This window comes from Schistocerca piceifrons, chromosome X (assembly GCF_021461385.2).
Source record: "Schistocerca piceifrons isolate TAMUIC-IGC-003096 chromosome X, iqSchPice1.1, whole genome shotgun sequence".
Classification (NCBI taxonomy): domain Eukaryota; kingdom Metazoa; phylum Arthropoda; class Insecta; order Orthoptera; family Acrididae; genus Schistocerca; species Schistocerca piceifrons.
This window is the reverse complement of record NC_060149.1, coordinates 319,606,478-319,624,181: the sequence shown is the minus strand read 5'-3', so window position 1 is coordinate 319,624,181 and position 17,704 is coordinate 319,606,478. Positions and strand designations below refer to the sequence as shown.

General features: G+C 39.0%; 2 protein-coding genes across 4 annotated transcripts in view; one reads left to right on the top strand and one right to left on the bottom strand.

Annotated features, from left to right (window-relative positions):
* LOC124722940 (rho GTPase-activating protein 12-like) overlaps nucleotides 1–4,758 on the top strand; it is a 245,819-nt gene extending 241,061 nt beyond the window's left edge. For both annotated transcript variants that reach the window (XM_047248103.1, XM_047248102.1), the window contains exon 14: nucleotides 4,248–4,758. In XM_047248103.1, coding sequence (XP_047104059.1) covers nucleotides 4,248–4,440 — 193 coding nt within the window. In that variant the 3' untranslated portion in view covers nucleotides 4,441–4,758. The remainder of the gene's footprint in view (nucleotides 1–4,247) is intronic.
* A 681-nt stretch (nucleotides 4,759–5,439) lies between these two features.
* Nucleotides 5,440–17,704, bottom strand: part of LOC124722938 (vacuolar protein sorting-associated protein 41 homolog) — a 145,768-nt gene continuing 133,503 nt past the window's right edge. Inside the window, exons 16-19 of one of the 2 annotated variants that reach the window (XM_047248101.1) lie at nucleotides 14,117–14,216; nucleotides 13,995–14,039; nucleotides 13,759–13,841; nucleotides 5,440–5,965 (exon numbers count right to left, since the gene is read on the bottom strand). In XM_047248101.1, the coding sequence (XP_047104057.1) occupies nucleotides 5,942–5,965; nucleotides 13,759–13,841; nucleotides 13,995–14,039; nucleotides 14,117–14,216 (252 nt within the window). In that variant the 3' untranslated portion in view covers nucleotides 5,440–5,941. Of the gene's footprint in view, nucleotides 5,966–12,196; nucleotides 12,325–13,758; nucleotides 13,842–13,994; nucleotides 14,040–14,116; nucleotides 14,217–17,704 lie in introns of those variants that run through there. The other variant, XM_047248099.1, reaches the window with a different exon arrangement.

Sequence of the window (17,704 nt, the reverse complement as noted above, 5' to 3'; positions counted from 1 at the left end):
AAAGAAGAGAAAGCAGAAAGGTGGAAGGAGTATATTGAGGGCCTATACAAAGGCGATGTACTTGAGGGCAATATTATGGAAATGGAAGAGGATGTAGATGAAGATGAAATTGGAGATATGATATTGCGTGAAGAGTTTGACAGAGCACTGAAGACCTAAGTCGAAAAAAGGCCCCAGGAGTAGACAACATTCCATTAGAACTACGGACAGCCTTGGGAGAGCCAGTCCTGACAAAACTCTACCATCTGGTGAGCAAAATATAAGAGACAGGCAAAATACCCTCAGACTTCAAGAAGAATATAATAATTCCAATCCAAAGAAAGCAGGTGTTGAGAGATGTGAAAATTACTGAACTATCAGTTTAATAAGTCACGGCTGCAAAATAGTAACGCGAATTCTTTACAGACAAATAGAAAAACTGGTAGAAGCCAACCTCGGGGAAGATCAGTTTGGATTCCGTAGAAATGTTGGAACACGTGAGGCAATACTGACCCTACGGCTTATCTTAGAAGTTAGATTAAGAAAAGGCAAACCTAAGTTTCTAGCATTTGTAGATTTAGAGAAAGCTTTTGACAATGTTTACTGGAATACTCTCTTTCAAATTCTGAAGGTGGCAGGGGTAAAATACAGGGAGCGAAAGGCTATTTACAATTTGTACAGAAACCAGATGGCAGTTATAAGAGTCGAGGGACATGAAAGAGAAGCAGTGGTTGGGAAGGGAGTGAGACAGGGTTGAAGCCTCTCCCTGATGTTATTCAATCTGTGTATAGAGCAAGCAGTAAAGGAAACGAAAGAAAAATTTGAAGTAAGTATTAAAATCCATGGAGAAGAAATAAAAACTTTTAAGGTTCACTGATGACATTGTAATTCTGTCAGAGACAGCAAAGGACTTGGAAGAGCAGTTGAATGGAATGGACAGTGTCTGGAATCGAGGATATAAGATGAACATCAACAAAAGCAAAACAAGGATAATGGAATGTCGTTGAATTAAGTCGGGTGATGCTGATGGAATTATATTAGGAAACGAGACACTTAAAGTAGTAAAGGAGTTTTGCTATTTGGGGAGCAAAATAACTGATGATAGTCGAAGTAGAGACGTTATAAAATGTACACTGGCAATGGCAAGGAAAGCGTTTCTGAAGAAGAGAAAATTGTTAACATCGAGTATAGATTTAAGTGTCAGGAAGTCGTTTCTGAAAGTATTTGTATGGAGTGAAACATGGATGATAAATAGTTTGAACAAGAAGAGAATAGAAGCTTTCGAAATGTGGTGCTACAGAAGAAAGTTGAAGATTAGATGGGTAGATCACATAACTAATGAGGAGGTATTGAATAGAATTGGGGAGAAGAGGAGTTTGTGGCACAACTTGACTAGAAGAAGCGATTGGTTGGTAGGACATGTCCTGAGGCATCAAGGGATCACCAATTTAGTATTGGAGTGCAGCGTAGAGGGTAAAAATCGTAGAGGGAGACCAAGAGATGAATACACGAAGCAGATTCATAAGGATGTAGGGTACAGTACATACTGGGATATGAAGCAGCTTGCACAGGATAGAGTAGCATGGAGAGCTGCATCAAACCAGTCTCAGGACTGAAGACCACAACAACAATAATTTTGTTATAGTCTGTGATTTGCAATGTTTTCTTGGTGTTATATCTTTGCTGTATGCTGTTTATGCTGTTACTTTGGATATGTGTTACTTAGTATCTGTGGTTTGTTTATTTTATCCATTTTCCTGTTTGTTGTTGTTGTCTATTAAGAAAACAAGAGAGGGAGAGAAAAAAAGGAATGTAAGGTTTAATATTCCATTGAGACCAAGACTGTTGGGGACAAAGCACAAGTTCAAATTCGAGAAGAAAATGGACTGCACCCTTTCGAAGGAATAATCCTGGCCTACACCTTAAGTGATTTAGGGAAACTTGACAAGTTTCAAATCTAACCTTAAATCATTTCTTCTGGACAGTCCTCCTATTCCTTTGATGAATTTTTATTTGAAAACTGAAAAACTAGTTTTTAAGTATAGTTTCATGAGTGCGACAAAAAAATATGTTTAATAATTTTAACCTAATCTCATATGAAATATGTAACTAACTAAACCTACGTGTGGATAACTGGACTGGGATTTGAACTGCCATCCTCCCAAATACAAGTCCCGTGTATTACGTTATTACATTTAGTGTCCTGCACAAAACATGACCACATTGAAGTGTACATCTCGTAACTAGCCTTAAGTAAAGTTCCAGTGTAGATGTAGCTCTAACTTTATTATTCAGGAAGCAAAAAACAAATGTAGCTTTAATTGTTTACGCAATATATCTGTCACTATGAGAACAACGAAGAGTGGTGGGGAGATTGATAGAGCACTCATTAACTTCTGTCAGTGTTTTGCCAATAATCATACGGTTTGCTGTTGGAGCTGTACTGAATGCCACATGATGCCATATGATCAATCATCAAAGGTGTGTTCTGGATAGATCAAAGAAATTTGTGTTTATAAAATTGGCACATATGCAGAATATTGATTGTATGCTTGTTTTGATAGGTTCATTAAAGGTGGCTTTAATTATGTGAGGCCTTTTATTAGAAATAGGTTATGAATGAAGTCGGAAGTATTAACTTTTCCACTGAAAAGAAAGGTATAGTCAATACTTTGAGATAGTAAAGGATGCCCACAAGATTCAGTTTGTGACCCAATGTTTTTGCTTGTTGACATAACTCCTACTGCTGGAAAAGGTAGGATATATGAGAAAAGCCAGAGGCTGTGTTACCTGTGCAGAGGACTGACCTTACTGCTGGCAGTAGCTGGAGATTCAAAAACCAAACCAGAAGACAACTCCAGTTGCATGCTACATGCATACGAAGAATGGTGTACAGAAAACAAATTCCAGATGGCTTCACCTAGTGTTTGAGGGAAAGATCTAAAAAAAGTTAAAATTGTAAGATGCCACCTGATATCTGGTGTTGCTATTCCATGCTTTGTTTGAAGTAATAAGAGGAAACAGCAATGCCAAAGCTTGAGTCAGGCCTGGAGGCATGCTAAAATATCATAATGATTATGGTGGTTGCTTGCAATAAGTGACAATCTTGGTCCAAGTCTGTCTGGCACAGATTTTTATCAGTCACAACATATTCATTACATTTGGAATTAATTTCTGAGTGAACTTCAGTGGTATCAATTCATGTCATTAAGATTAATTCAGTTAAAGCTGAAAAACTTAACACAATTAGAAGAATTATGACTAAAATTCATCCTGACAGATAAGTTTTTATCTTACTTTTAAATGAGGAACAACAATCAGTATGCCCATCTGCAGAGGCATAATATGATGATTAGATTTATAACAAATATGGCTTTCGCCCATACACAGTTTCTTAAGCCACATGTATCTGACATTTACATAGTACATATTTGGAAATTGTTTGCAAAGCATGTTGCTAGCCTTACTGGTGACATAACCCCGTAACAAAATGTGATGGACTTGAATGTGGCAAGAATAGTGGTTGGTATTAATCGATGGGACCAATGGGGAAGGGTAAACAGAAAACAGGTCTGGAATCAAGATGATGCACTGGTGTGAAACAGTTTGCATCCACAAAGTGCAAAAGGCTTCTTTAAAAGCAGACCAGTGAAAACAATTATACTGCCATTTGTGTTCGTAGTATGTAAGTACTTTTGCAGAAGACCCACTATAATGATTGTATGACAGTTAAGACATTAGATACCACATCATGCAGACTACACTTAGCAAATGAAAACAAATACATCTCTACCTAGAATCGAACCCTTGACCTCCTGCATGCTAACCCAGAACATTATCCACTGCACCAATTGCACAGCACTTCACACATGCTGACAGTAGTCATTACCACACATGTGACTACAGTGTTGCCAGATTGCCTATCTTTAACATTCATGTATTGTTGGAAATATGTGCAGGACTAATTCTTCACCCTGTGTGTGTGTGTGTGTGTGTGTGTGTGTGTGTGTGTGTGTGTGTGTGTGTGTGTGTGTTTTAACTTGTATAGAAAACCTGTGAAGGAACTTCATTACTAATATTATTTGTTTTACATGGAAGTGTTACAGTTAGTTCTACAACTCATTTAATTTTGTTCATATTGTACTCTTGAGTTGTCAAATGTACGTAATTAGTTATTATAGTGTGGTGACCCAGTTTCTTACTGTAAGTACAGAACATGAAGAAAATAAACCTCTATATCAGAAATAACTCAATTTGTTCTTTTGCAGAGTGACTGAATATAAGGCTGATAATCAGATGTCTATTCACACCTTAGCTATAGTGTTTGGACCATCATTAATGTGGCCAGAAGAAGAATCTCAGAACATTGCATTTGACTTTATGATGCAAAATGTTGTGATTGAATTCCTGTTGAAAGCATTCCACAACATATTTGGTGATAGTTGTAATGTAAGTGCCTGAATCTTGTTAAATGTATTTATAAAGTTGGAAAAAATACCCTACACATCTATTTTGAGATTATTATCCACTTGCATTGACTGTAAAATCCCTGTAATATAATTTTGTGCCTTATCATTGTGATACCATTTTACCTTGTTGAATCTGTGGGTAGAAAAATGTAAATAAATACAGAACCAAGTGTATAAGATTCAAAGACTTAAACAGATGCAGAGCAATTTTGGAAATAGTATTATATCTTCAGTATTAGATGTTATTGTATATACCTTGTGAATATTGTGTAAATTTATGATTGTTAATGAAAACAATATGAAATTGTTACTTATATTTATTTTCTCAACGATCAAATCCATCCCAACATCAATTAAAGAGAGACCCATCCTTAATTTCTCCTTGCCTATCTTGCCTATGTCGTGCAATCACTGTTACTGAAATAAATATTTTAGGATACACACACAATACCAGGAGAAATTGTCACTATTTTCTATTTTCCTGATGATGAACCAGTAAGACAGACCTGAATGACACTGGTAAAGTAAAACTGTCAATAACCCGAAGGTGCTTTACTAGGCATGATCCTATTAGAGATGGTGTGTCACTGCTGCTGCTCCTTTTAACTGATTTACCCAGAGTAGGGGAACATACAGTTCAATATGAACTCTGATCAACAGTCCAACTCGGCATTTTCCTTGTTAACACTAGGAGGATCGCTACCGGTCATTTCGACCGGTGAAGTTTTTCTTCTTTGTTTCTAGTTTTGATTCTTAAGTTACTTCAGTATGGTGTCCTTATAGATCCATAGTGCATTATGCTTATTGTACAAATGCATTATGCTTAAAAATTTCTATTGAAAGTATATTTAATTAAATAAAAAATATCAAAGTAAAGAACACATTGAAACATAAAACCAATTTAAACTTACAAATGCAAATAAACATATAATTATACAATAAAAAATTTTATCTGTATGACTTGTACTCAGTCAAAGTCCCAAACAGGTCATAAACATATATTTGATACAAAAATAAAGATATATGGACACAAATTTATACACAGAGGAGAGTTGTTCTGCTAATTTGAAAAGGAACATTCACCAGCTAACTTTTTCTAATATTATCTCTGTGTAAAGGATCCAAATATTGATTCCAGCAAGGTGTATGATGTTGAAAAACACGTGCATAGGCCACCGGCGGCAGCCAACTTGACAGTGTACAGGCGAGACATCTGGTCCAGAATATCAACTCCAAAGTAAGAGAATTGTAGAAGTTGACAGTTTCAGGGTGTTTCTTCTGTGTTTTTTCGTCTACTGCAACTGACTGGTGCACTGTGATCAATAGAACAACAGTCTTCTCAGTCTTCCCTTAAGAGGAAGTAATTGTTGTGACACCAGATTTGTATAAAATACGAGTAGTACTGTACAAATATCTGGCAGTAGATTTCGCTGATGGAGGAACTTCTCTTCTGGTTTTCTTCAGTTTATCCACCATGGCTGTGTTCTCCTGCTTCAGTAGCTCTGCAAGATGTTTGGCTGTGAAGAAATTGTCACATATTACATTACTTTCTTTCGAAGTATAAGTCTGCATGGGACATGTAATAACATGCTCAGCAACAGGTACGTTAATGGGTCTTTCACTTTGTTTATCCAAGTAAGGAGATCCATTCACCCTTTATTTACTACCGGCATTTGCTAGAAGCCAGAACTTCAAACCAAATTTTTCTGGTTTATTACTCATGTATTGCATATAGTGGCACCGAGCTTTGCATGTATAGAGCTGCTCATCTAGGGTTATAAATGCACCTGGTTTGTAGTTCTGGATACAGTTAGCTACAAATGAATTCCAGACTGGGATAGATGCTGTGAAGCTATCTGTCTTGAGTTTTTTGGCATGAGTGTGTTTGTCATCAGATCTTAAAAACTGTATGACTTGTATTCCATAGTGCGAGGAAAATAGTGCCGGCCCACACACTTGAGACCACAGAAGTTTTGGGGCAAATTCTTTCCTCCATACAGTCCCCGTGCATACATTATAGCTATGGCAGCTTCTAATTGGGCAATAAATATAAAGTACCCAAGTGTAATCTTGAAGGAGTCCTTGTGGGCTCTAAATTCTGTAAAGTTTTTTATGTTCTGTAGAATATTATTGTCTTATCAACACCCGCCGTGCGCTCAAGTAACTGCCTGCGACTATAAGTGTCTTAGCGTTACACGTTGACCCAGGAGTTTTTACCAACTCTCCAGGTGCATGCCCTGGTGCAATTAAAGTCCACATTGTTCCGTCAGCTGCTGTCTCTGCACTTCCAGCTTGTGGTGGTGGTGGTGGTGGTGGTGGTGGTGGTGGTGGTGGTGGTGGTGGGGGGGGGGGGGGGGTTGGCGTACATAAAAAAATATTTTACAACAGACAGCCTAAAATTGTACTTCCAGGTGTCAGTATATTCTAAAATTATTCAATTATTAATCTAATGCCATGTTATAGATCACTGTTTGTGCTCACTTCTCTCCATGCAGGAAACCAGTACAGAATTTTAAATCAGAGTGTAAATAGATCAATAAATGTGTCAGAGACATAATATACTACGAGGGTGAGTCAAATGAAAACCTTAAATATTTTTTTAAAATACTATTTATTGTGCATAAGTTTTACAAAGCTGTATCACTTTTCAACATAATCTCCCCCACACTCAATGCAAGTCCTCCAGCACTTACAAAGTGCATAAATTCCTTTAGAAAAAAATTCTTTTTGTAGTCCGCACAACCACTCGTGCTCCGCGTGGCGTACTTCTTCATCAAAACGGAACTTCTTTCCTCCCATTGCGTCTTTGAGTGGTCCCATCATATGGAAATCATTTGGGGCAAGGTCTGGTGAGTATGGTAGATGAGGAAGACACTCAAAATGCAGGTCTGTGATTGTTGCAACTGTTGTACGGGCAGTGTGGTGCGTTGCATTGTCATGTTGCAAAAGGACACCTGCTGACAGCAATCCACATCACTTTGATTTGATTGCAGGCATGTAATGCTCCAAAATGACGCCTTTTTCGTCCCAAAAGGGAGTCAGCATAACCTTCCCTGATGATGGTTCTCTTCGAAACTTCTTTGGTTTTGGTGATGAGGAATGGCACCATTCCTTGCTTGCTCTCTTCGTTTCCGGTTGGTGGAAGTGAACCCAGGTTTCGTCCCCAGTAACTATTCGTGCAAGGAAGCCATCCCCTTCTCGTTCAAAGCGCCAAGGCACCCATCTTGCAGACACTTTGTAAAACTGGAGCACATCATGCACAATGTGGTGTGCTGACCCATGACTAACGTGTAAACATGCTGCAATGTTCTGTGGAGTCACAACTCATTGTGCCTGACCTGGACGAGGAGCACCTTCCACTGAAGTCACCCCATTTGCGAACTTCCTACTCCATTCAGAGACTTGCTGCTGTGACAAACATGAATCACCGTACTGAACCTTCATTCTTCAATGAATGTCAATAGGTTTCACACCTTCACTACACAAAAACCGAATAACAAGAGTGCTGTTCTTCCCTGGTGCAAGTCGCAAATGGGGCGGCCATCTTTATACTGATACTGCGATGGTATGTGTGCATCTGCACTATGCTGCCACCTACAGGCCATTCTGCACGCTGTTTGTAACACACTTACCAACTTACAGGATAACGGTGCGAAATTTCGATTTGTCGTTACAAATTTAAGGTTTTCATTTGACGCACCCTCGTATGTTATCATAATCACATATATTAGGTCGAAATTCTAAAAACCAGAATAGTGTGCGAAAGCATCTAAACTGTGTGCAGAGTGGGGTGAAATCCAGGAAAAAGAGAAATAAAGTCTTTATTGCCAACATTAGAAACCAGAATTAGCAACTGTATGACTACATGTATATACAAATAAAGTTTGTTAGCTAGAAGTCGGCATTTTATAACTGAAGACAACTTGCATTCAGAGTCTAAATAGTTATTGCAATACATGACTCTGCCAGGTGGCACATAAACACGGGGTATGTAACAGTTGACTATCTCTCTCTCTCTCTCTCTCTCTCTCTCTCTCTCTCTCTCTCTCTCTCTCTCTCTCTCTAATATATATATATATATATATATATATATATATATATAGAGGAAAAGTGACAAGTAGTTTGCTAAGCAGAAGTTGAACTGCTCAAGCAAAAACTGTCTGCAACAAGAAGACCTTAACTTCAAAAATCATCAGCCTTGAAATGAGGAAATACTTTCTCAAAGCCTATGTTTGGAGTGTGGCAAGAGGAAGAGAAGAAACTAAATTCTTTCAAGACATGGTGTTATAGTTACTTGCTCAAAGTAAAGTGGATTGACACGGTTACAAAGTAAGAGGTCCTTAAAATAGTGAGTGAGAAGAAAAGCCTGTGGAAATCAGTTGTTAAAAGAAAAATGCAAGTTATTGGCCATCTACTGTGACACAAAGGACTCCTGACCAAAATAATACTGGAGTAAGTTAATGGAAAGAGACCTACAGTAAGACAATGACTAAGGTACATAGAGCCTGGACCGATGACGGGAGCAGTCTGGTCCCTTTAATCCCACAAACCACACATAGAGCCCACTCGGCTAGCCATGCCATCTAATGCGCTGCTTCCCGAGCGGGAAGGCATGCTGGTCCCCGGCAGGAACCTGTCTGGCGGATTAGTGTCGAGGTCTGGTGTGCCGGCCAGCCTGTGGATGGTTTTTAAGGCAGTTTTTGATCTACCTCAGTGAATGCAGGCTGGTTCCCTTTATTCTGCCTCAGTTAAACTATGTCAGCGATTGCTGTGCAAACACTTTCTCCACGTACGCATACACCACAATTACTCTGCCACACAAACATTTGGGGTCACACTCTTTTGGTATGAGACTGGCAGGATTTATGGTGAGATGAAGTACATGAAAAGTTTCAGAAAGGGACCATGACTGCGGAAGAGAACCAGGCAGAAATAGTTTTCCTGAAGTTGAAGGACAGTGGTGATATGCTTTTACTCTCCATCAAGTTAGGAGATTAAATGGTGCAGGTGAGGATGAAGGGCTTAATGGTAACCAAACCTGTGGCTATAATCAATTACGATAAAATAAACACTCATGTTGATTCTCTGATCAAATGTGCTCGTATAGTTCACTTTTACAAAATTGTTTCACTGTACATGTATACTGAAGCTGACATTAGCTGCCCAATAGTGTGTGCTTTTTCTAAATTTATTGGTGGATTAGTATTGGGTTTACATGCTCAACATCAGTGGAATCTGCATTACAGAAGACACATAGGCTTGTCTCTAGTGTGTGTTACTTTGTGTGTTTGCTATTTTTTCATATATAATAATTTCACTTGCCTTATATTGTATATCATGGTTTCTTAGTACATGCTAAACACATTTGCTGATAATATTCATATAATTGTGTAATTATATGATTGTGATAATTAGCATATTAATGTGTAGTTTTCAATGGCAGAGTACTATACATCCAAATATTATGGATGAGTTGTTTAGATAATAGATTACACAGTATAATTTCATTTCTAATAAGAATTATCTGTGTCAATAAAGTACAGAGGAATATACAGGGTGGTCCATTGATTGTGACTGGGCCAAATATCTCACGAAATAAGCGTCAAACGAAAAAACTACAAAGAACGAAACTTGTCTAGCTTGAAGGGGGGAACCAGGTGGCACTATGGTTGGCCCACTAGATGGTGCTGCCATAGGTCAAACGGATATCAACTGCTTTTTTTAAAAATAGGAACCCCCATTTTTTATTACATATTTGTGTAGTACATAAAGAAATACAAATGTTGTAGTTGGACCACTTTTTTCGCTTTGTGATAGATGGCGCTGTAATAGTCACAAACATATGGTTCACAATTTTAGATGAACAGTTGGTAAAAGGTAGGTTTTTTAAATTAAAATACAGAACGTAGGTATGTTTGAACATTTTATTTCAGTTGTTCCAATATGATACATGTACCTTTGTGAACTTATTATTTCTGAGAACGCATGCTGTTACAGTGTGATTACCTGTAAATACCACATTAATGCAATAAATGCTCAAAATGATGTCCGTCAACCTCAATGCATTTGGCAATACGTGTAACGACATTCCTCTCAACAGCGAGTAGTTCACCTACCGTAATGTTCGCACATGCACTGACAATGCGCTGATGCATGTTGTCAGGTGTTGTCGGTGGATCACGGTAGCAAATATCCTTTAACTTTCCCCACAGAAAGAAATCTGGGGACATCAGATGCGGTGAACGTGCGGGCCATGCTATGGTGTTTGACGACCAATCCACCTGTCATGAAATATGCTATTCAATACCGCTTCAACCGCACACGAGCTATGTGCCGGACATCCATCATGTTGGAAGTACATCGCCATTCTGTCATGCAGTGAAACATCTTGTAGTAACATCGGTACAACAATGTGTAGGAAATCAGCATACATTGCACCATTTAGATTCGCATCGATAAAATGGGAACCAATTATCCTTCCTCCCATAATGCCGCACCATACATTAACCTGCCAAGGTTGCTGATGTTCCACTTGTCACAGCCAGTGTGGATTTTCCGTTGCCCAATAGTGCATATTATGCGGGTTTATGTTACCGCTGTTGGTGAATGATGCTTCGTCGCTAAATAGAATGCATGCAAAAAATCTGTCATCGTCCTGTAATTTCTCTTGTGCCCAGTGGCAGAACTGTATACAATGTTCAAAGTCATCGCCATGCAATTCCTGGTGCATAGAAATATGGTACGGGTGCAGTTGATGTTGATGTAGCATTCTCAACACCGACGTTTTTGAGATTCCCCGGATTACCCGCGACAGCAGCTAAAACACCTACTTGGGCATCATCATTTGTTGCAGGTTGTGGTTGACGTTTCACATGTGGCTGAACACTTCCTGTTTCCTTAAATAATGTAACTATGAGGTGAACAGTCCGGACACTTGGATGATGTAATCCAGGATACCGAGCATCATACATAGTACACACCCGTTGGGCAATTTGATCACAATAGCCATACATCAACATGATATTGACATTTTCCGCAATTGGTAAACGGCCCACTTTAACACAGGTAATGTATCACGAAGCAAATACTGTCCACACTGGCGGAATGTTACGTGATACCACATACTTATACGTTTTTGACTATTACAGCGCCATCTATCACGAAGCAAAAAAAGTGGTCCAACTAAAACATTCGTATTTCTTTCATACTACACGAATATGTAATAAAAAATGGGGGTTCCTATTTTTAAAAAATGCAGTTGATATCCGTTTGACCTATGGCAGCGCCATCGAGCGGGCCAACCATAGCGCCATCTGGTTTCCCCCTTCAAGCTAGACGAGTTTCGTTCTTTGTAGTTTTTTCATGAGATATTTGGCCCAGTCACTATCAATGGACTACCCTGTATGTCATGACTAAAGGTTTACAAGAAAACTTGATTGGTTACCTTTTGTTCACAGTGCACTGGACATCCACTTTATTATGGATCATGTTCTGGTGTGTAACAAATTGTTAGTGTAGGGGCAGCAATGACAGTAGTCAATCAAGTAATACACTATTATTTGCAATGAATTATTTTATAAATAAATGTGTACATTATTCATGACAATGTCCAGGAAACACTGCATTCTGTGGTATCATTACGAGATTTAGGATCTTCTTCAAAGTGCCATTTCAAATGCAAATGGTACACTCCAAGGTGTTTTATTCCTTTTTTGACAAACAGGTGTAACAGAAAAACACACAACATGTCACATATGAAAGCTTATTTTATTTTCTAATTAATTTATTTCAATTACATTCACTTGAAGTTCTGTTTCATAACGGGTGTGTGAGCATTACCGGGTCGTTTTATTGATTTGCATATCACACAGTTTCCCTGAAAATTAAAACAGTATGAATAACATACAATAATAAGCTAGTCTAAACCAATTAATGTTAAACAAGAAAGAAGGTTGGTTTGAACCCCGCAGTGCTTTACAAGGCATTGTCCTGTTGGACGTGGTATACCCTTGCCTTCCTTCAACCTTACCTTATGTAGTAGCCAGTTTGGAGGGGGGGGGAGGGGGAGGGGGGGGGAGGGGAGGGGGGGGTTGGTCCACAGTGTAATGTGGCTTGTGGATCACAGTGCAACTCTGCATTTTTCACATTAACAAATGTTACCAGAAGTGAAGTAAGTGATATGTGACAGATAAAAATCCTAGGAATGACTGTGGATTGAACCTAAGAGTTTTGGATCTGTAGTATGGCATTGAATAACTGAGCCATTACCATTCATATTTTGCATGTGCCCTAAGAGAAAATAAAACCTGTTATCAGGTAATCATTTAGGAATTACTTCTTACAAGCTTTGTAAAGTCATGGACAGAAAATTTTTCACCAACACGTATGTTGATAAAAATTGCTCTACAGATTGACTTCTTACCTATAAATCATTGAATGCACAGAATTCTGATTGAGTATCCAGTCCATTGTAATGAGCATAAATGAAAACTCTGGCATCCGAGTCCTCTGTCTCCTTAAGAGGCAGAATTGCAAAGGGCACATGAAGAAGAGTATATATCTATTTTATAACTAATAGTGGTGTTGATAATTATATGATGATCTGGAAGGCCAAAATTATTATCCATAAACCATTACATAAGCAGTTTCTTCAAAACATATTATGTCCATTTCATTGTGTTGTTGTAGTTGTAGTTATAACTCACTGAAACTAATGACAAAGTAGGATCAACTGATTCAGCAATGATGTCATCATATTAGTAAGGGAGACGCTATTCAAGACCAGTATTTCCCAGGCATGGAGTACACATTTCCAGAGGTGTTGTTTTTCATGGGAAGTGATGTGGTCCACCTTTGTACAGTTCACAGCAGTAGCTTTTCAGTTTTAGAATGCCGGATAAGGATTTATGTAGAATCATAACCATGGACACTACAACTGCATCCAGTTCTTGCTGAATATATATTTAATTATAATCACTATGGAATGACTGGGTAAAAGCACTGCCTTAAACTGTATAGTTAAGTTGAAATAAGATTCTTGTCTTCTTATTTGCAAGTAGAGACCAATGAATCCAGCCATAAATAATTTTCTCTCTGCTTATAAAATAATATTTTAAAATTTCTATTGTACAGATATGAATTGTAATGCACAATATACCATCAGATATTCATGTCATAAGCATTCAGCAACTACACTATGACCATGTGGTCGTATGTATGTGATTATGAGTAATTAATTATATTGAACTAAATTAACAAAATAATTTCTGCTATATAATAATGATATTTTGAGATTATTTTGAAATCTTACCACAGAATCTAATGTGGGCAAGCACTCTTCATGGAAAAGATGTTTGCAGAAGAACGCAATGATGTTAGTTGCATGACTTATATCTGAAAATAATATAAAGCGTAATGATGTTGAAAATAAATTTTAGCTAAAGAATGTTTTCATTTATATTTCTGCAATTGAAAAAATGACCATTAATGTACAACAAAGTGAAAAAGGATAACACTGACTGTCAGTTGTAAAACAGCATCTATTACCTCTGACAATAATTTTTCCATGACAAGCACCACACACCTGTTCATCTGTAAAGGAAATAAGAAACAGTGAAACTCTTGATCAATTTAACATGCTTTCAAGGAAAATTATGCAAATACTTTACCATCTACACTGATGCCTTTGTCCTGACTCCTGACCAGTTTCTTGTGGAGACTGAAGTAATCTGAAACTATTATTTTCTTACATCCCTCCTGTACAGATACCTATGGACAGATAATTTTTTGGAAATGAATTTTTTGGAAATGTTAGAAGTTAGCACAGCATACTACTGAAATACAGATTTCTGTTTTTCCCCAAACATATAAAAGTAAAATAAACGATCTTGTATCTGGCACCTTTTGTAGGTGTGAACAATAAAATTACATAACAAATTACTAAAATCATTATAACATTCAATTCAAAATTATAAAACCATCTACAAAATTCTTTGCAAATATTTTCTTTTTATGGTTATTTCAAAATCATCATAGAATCTCCCCTACCCTGATAAATAAGACATTCCTGCTTCTTGCAATATTATCTGAGTTGTCTACATAATCTTTTGACCTTTTTTACAGCACGCAGTGCTATTTTTCTCACAGACTACTTCATTTCTACTGGCCCTCTGCTCTACTGAAATATTTTTCATCCTGTCTTACAATATACAGGGTGTTTCAAAACGAGTACATTGGTTTTAATGCTTTGTAGAATTTATTATATTCATGTTACAATTATAAATAATACATCAAATGAAAGAGCAACTCAAACAGTTTTGTTTGTAAAGCTGTTACAAGCTCTAAATTCTACAGACCATGGTTTAGAAGCCATCTTTACAACAAAAAAATACCGCTGGATGATGATGAAGATTTTCTGTATCATGTCGCCTTCAGTGATGAATCGACATTTCACACAAGTGGAAATGTGAACACCTAGAAACTTTCTCTAAGTCATCATGCATTTTCCTGCAGTCACTCAATGATGACTCCTTCCTGCACACCACAGCATCATCAGCAAACAGCCCAGATTCTTGCGCAACTGATCTGTCAAATCATTTATGTATACAGAGATAAGTGAAATAAGGGCCCCTATTGAAGCATATAGACAGTGCATGGTGGAGTGTCCTTGTACCATTGCTAGTCAGTTGCTTTTGTGTTCCTCTTGCAAACGAAACAAATGAAAAATTACTGTCTTCAAGCCTCCATATGAGCATACACTGGTGGCAGTAGAATCATCCTACAGCTAGCATCATATGCCATTTCTTTAAATTTTCTCAACATGTTTTGTGAAAAGAAAATCTTCTTTATTCCAAGGATTCTTATTTGAGTTCACAAAGCATCTCCAAAATACATGTTGGTCAGACATACCGGTAACATAAGAGCAGTCCTATCACATTTCCCTGGGCACTCCTGACAATATCCTTGCCTCTGACGAATACTCGCCATTGAGGACAACATACTGGCCTTTATCACTTAAGAAGTCTTCGAGTCACTTACCTATGTGGGAACCTAATATGTATTCTCGTATCTTCATTAACGGTTAGCAGTGCAGCAGCACCATGTCACATGCTTTCTGGAAATGTAGGAACATGGAATCTGCCTGTTGCCTTTCGTTCATGTCCACAGGATATCATGTGAGAAAAGGACAAGAATGATGCTTTCTAAATCCGCACAGATTTGTGGTCAGAAGATCTTCTGTCTCAAGGAAATTTATTATATTCAACCCCTCATAATATGTTCAAGAATTCTGCAGCAAACCGATGTTTAGGGTATTGGTCTGTAATTTTGGGCGTCAGTTCTTCTACTCTTCTTATACACAGGAGTCACCTGTGCTTTTTTACTGTTGCTTGGTATTTTGCTGGATAAGAGATTCGAGATAAATGCAATAAGTGAGGCTACAGTGCTGTAGAGTACTCTTAAACGGAATTGGGATTCCATCCAGACCTGGCAACATTTGTTTTCAAATCTTTCCATTGTTTCTCTACCTCAGGGATTCCTATTAGTATGACCTCCATATGGGAGTCTATGCGACATTTAAATAATGCTGTGTTGATATTATCCTCCGACGCGAATGATTTCTTAAGGTGGTAGATACGGTTATTGCATAGTAAAATTATGGCACATTGTAATTTCTGCTCCTCTATAATTCCATGCAATTTATTGTGCAAAGAAATATGCATGTAAGCATTGAGAAAGGCAGGTGCTGTGGTAAATGACTAGTTTGCAAATTAAGATTTAACCTTGCAACAGTGACATTGTGAATCTTGTCGCAGCTTGCTCTCTGAGGGCTGTGCTACATTTGGTGCCATGGGTGACACACTCTCCACGGCCTGCACCGCAGCATCCATGGGAATATGTCGATGTTGAATTCACAGTACCTCTCCTCAGTTCTTACTAGTTATTGGTTGCTGATGCTTTCTCTAAATTTCCATATGTTATCCACTGTCCTTCCACATCAGCTGTGGCTTCAGATCAGGCCCTCTCAAAAATTTTTGCTATTGAAGGATTACTTACACACTTGTGATGGATAATGGTCCACAGTTTGTGTCTCAGCCTTTGCACAATTTCTGCACCTATAAAGATATTTGCCACATAATGACTGTTCCTTTCCATCCCCAATCTAATGGCATGGGAGAATGACTCATCCATACATTCAAGGTTCAAATGAAGAAGTATGTTACTGACTCTTCCACGGGTGAGAACTTGATGCAGTTCTTTAGTTCCTACAAGTTTATGCCACTGGGGGATTGGAGTCCAACTGAGATGGTTCATGGTTACCAGCCATATATCCTCCTGCAACTGCTTGTGCCACCCTGGCCTGTTGGCATGGCCTTTGTCATAGCTCAATCCTGGCTCTGCGGTCTGGGCTTGGTGGTTTGGCCGCCAGCTGAAGTGGATTCCGTGACTGTGATCAGCTGTGTCCTTGTACAACGGCAAGGGTCGCATGTCTGCCACCACCGTCACCTTCACCTCCTCTCTTAGTACTTGTTGTGGCCTCGTGGAGTGTCCCTGCTGCAGAGGCAGACCTGCCCTCATTGCAAATATCATTGTCTCCTGCCTCCCTTCCGGAGTCCAGTACCACAACGCATGATGCCAGCCTGTCTGATAATGCTTTGCTGCCACCTGCACTTCTGCTGCAATCTGGACCGATGCTGTTGGGTCCTTCACCCCTGATGTTACCAGTGCCCCTCCTCGGTGGCTAGTACTTTCATCATTGGTGCAATTCCACCACATCGCGGGCACAGACTTTGAGATGCTGCCAGTACCCTTACCACCGGTCCTCCCTTATGGTACTCTGTGTGTGTGTGTGTGTGTGTGTGTGTGTGTGTGTGTGTGTGTGTGTGTGTGTGTAGGGAGAGGGGGGGGGGGGGAGTGGGAGCAGCCACCATGCACGTCTGTGGCTACGCCGCTTCCTCCCCTACTCACCAGTCCTACCATGGAATCTCCATCTCCCGCCCATGGACATGTCATCAGTCACCCCGATGCCTGCATCAGAGGAGGCACCCTTTCCCCAAATGGGAAGGGGCGCTATAACCCTGTACATCCTTCCTGGCCACCGGCGAGCTACACTCAAATACTCCACCAAGCATCTGCATGGGCTGGCCACAGGAGACCATCTGCAACTTGTGCACAAGGCACAGCACAGTGCCGGCCATGCCGTTTATCGGAGCTCTCCTCTATATAAGGACAGCGAGGCAGGGGCCTGTTTGCAGATC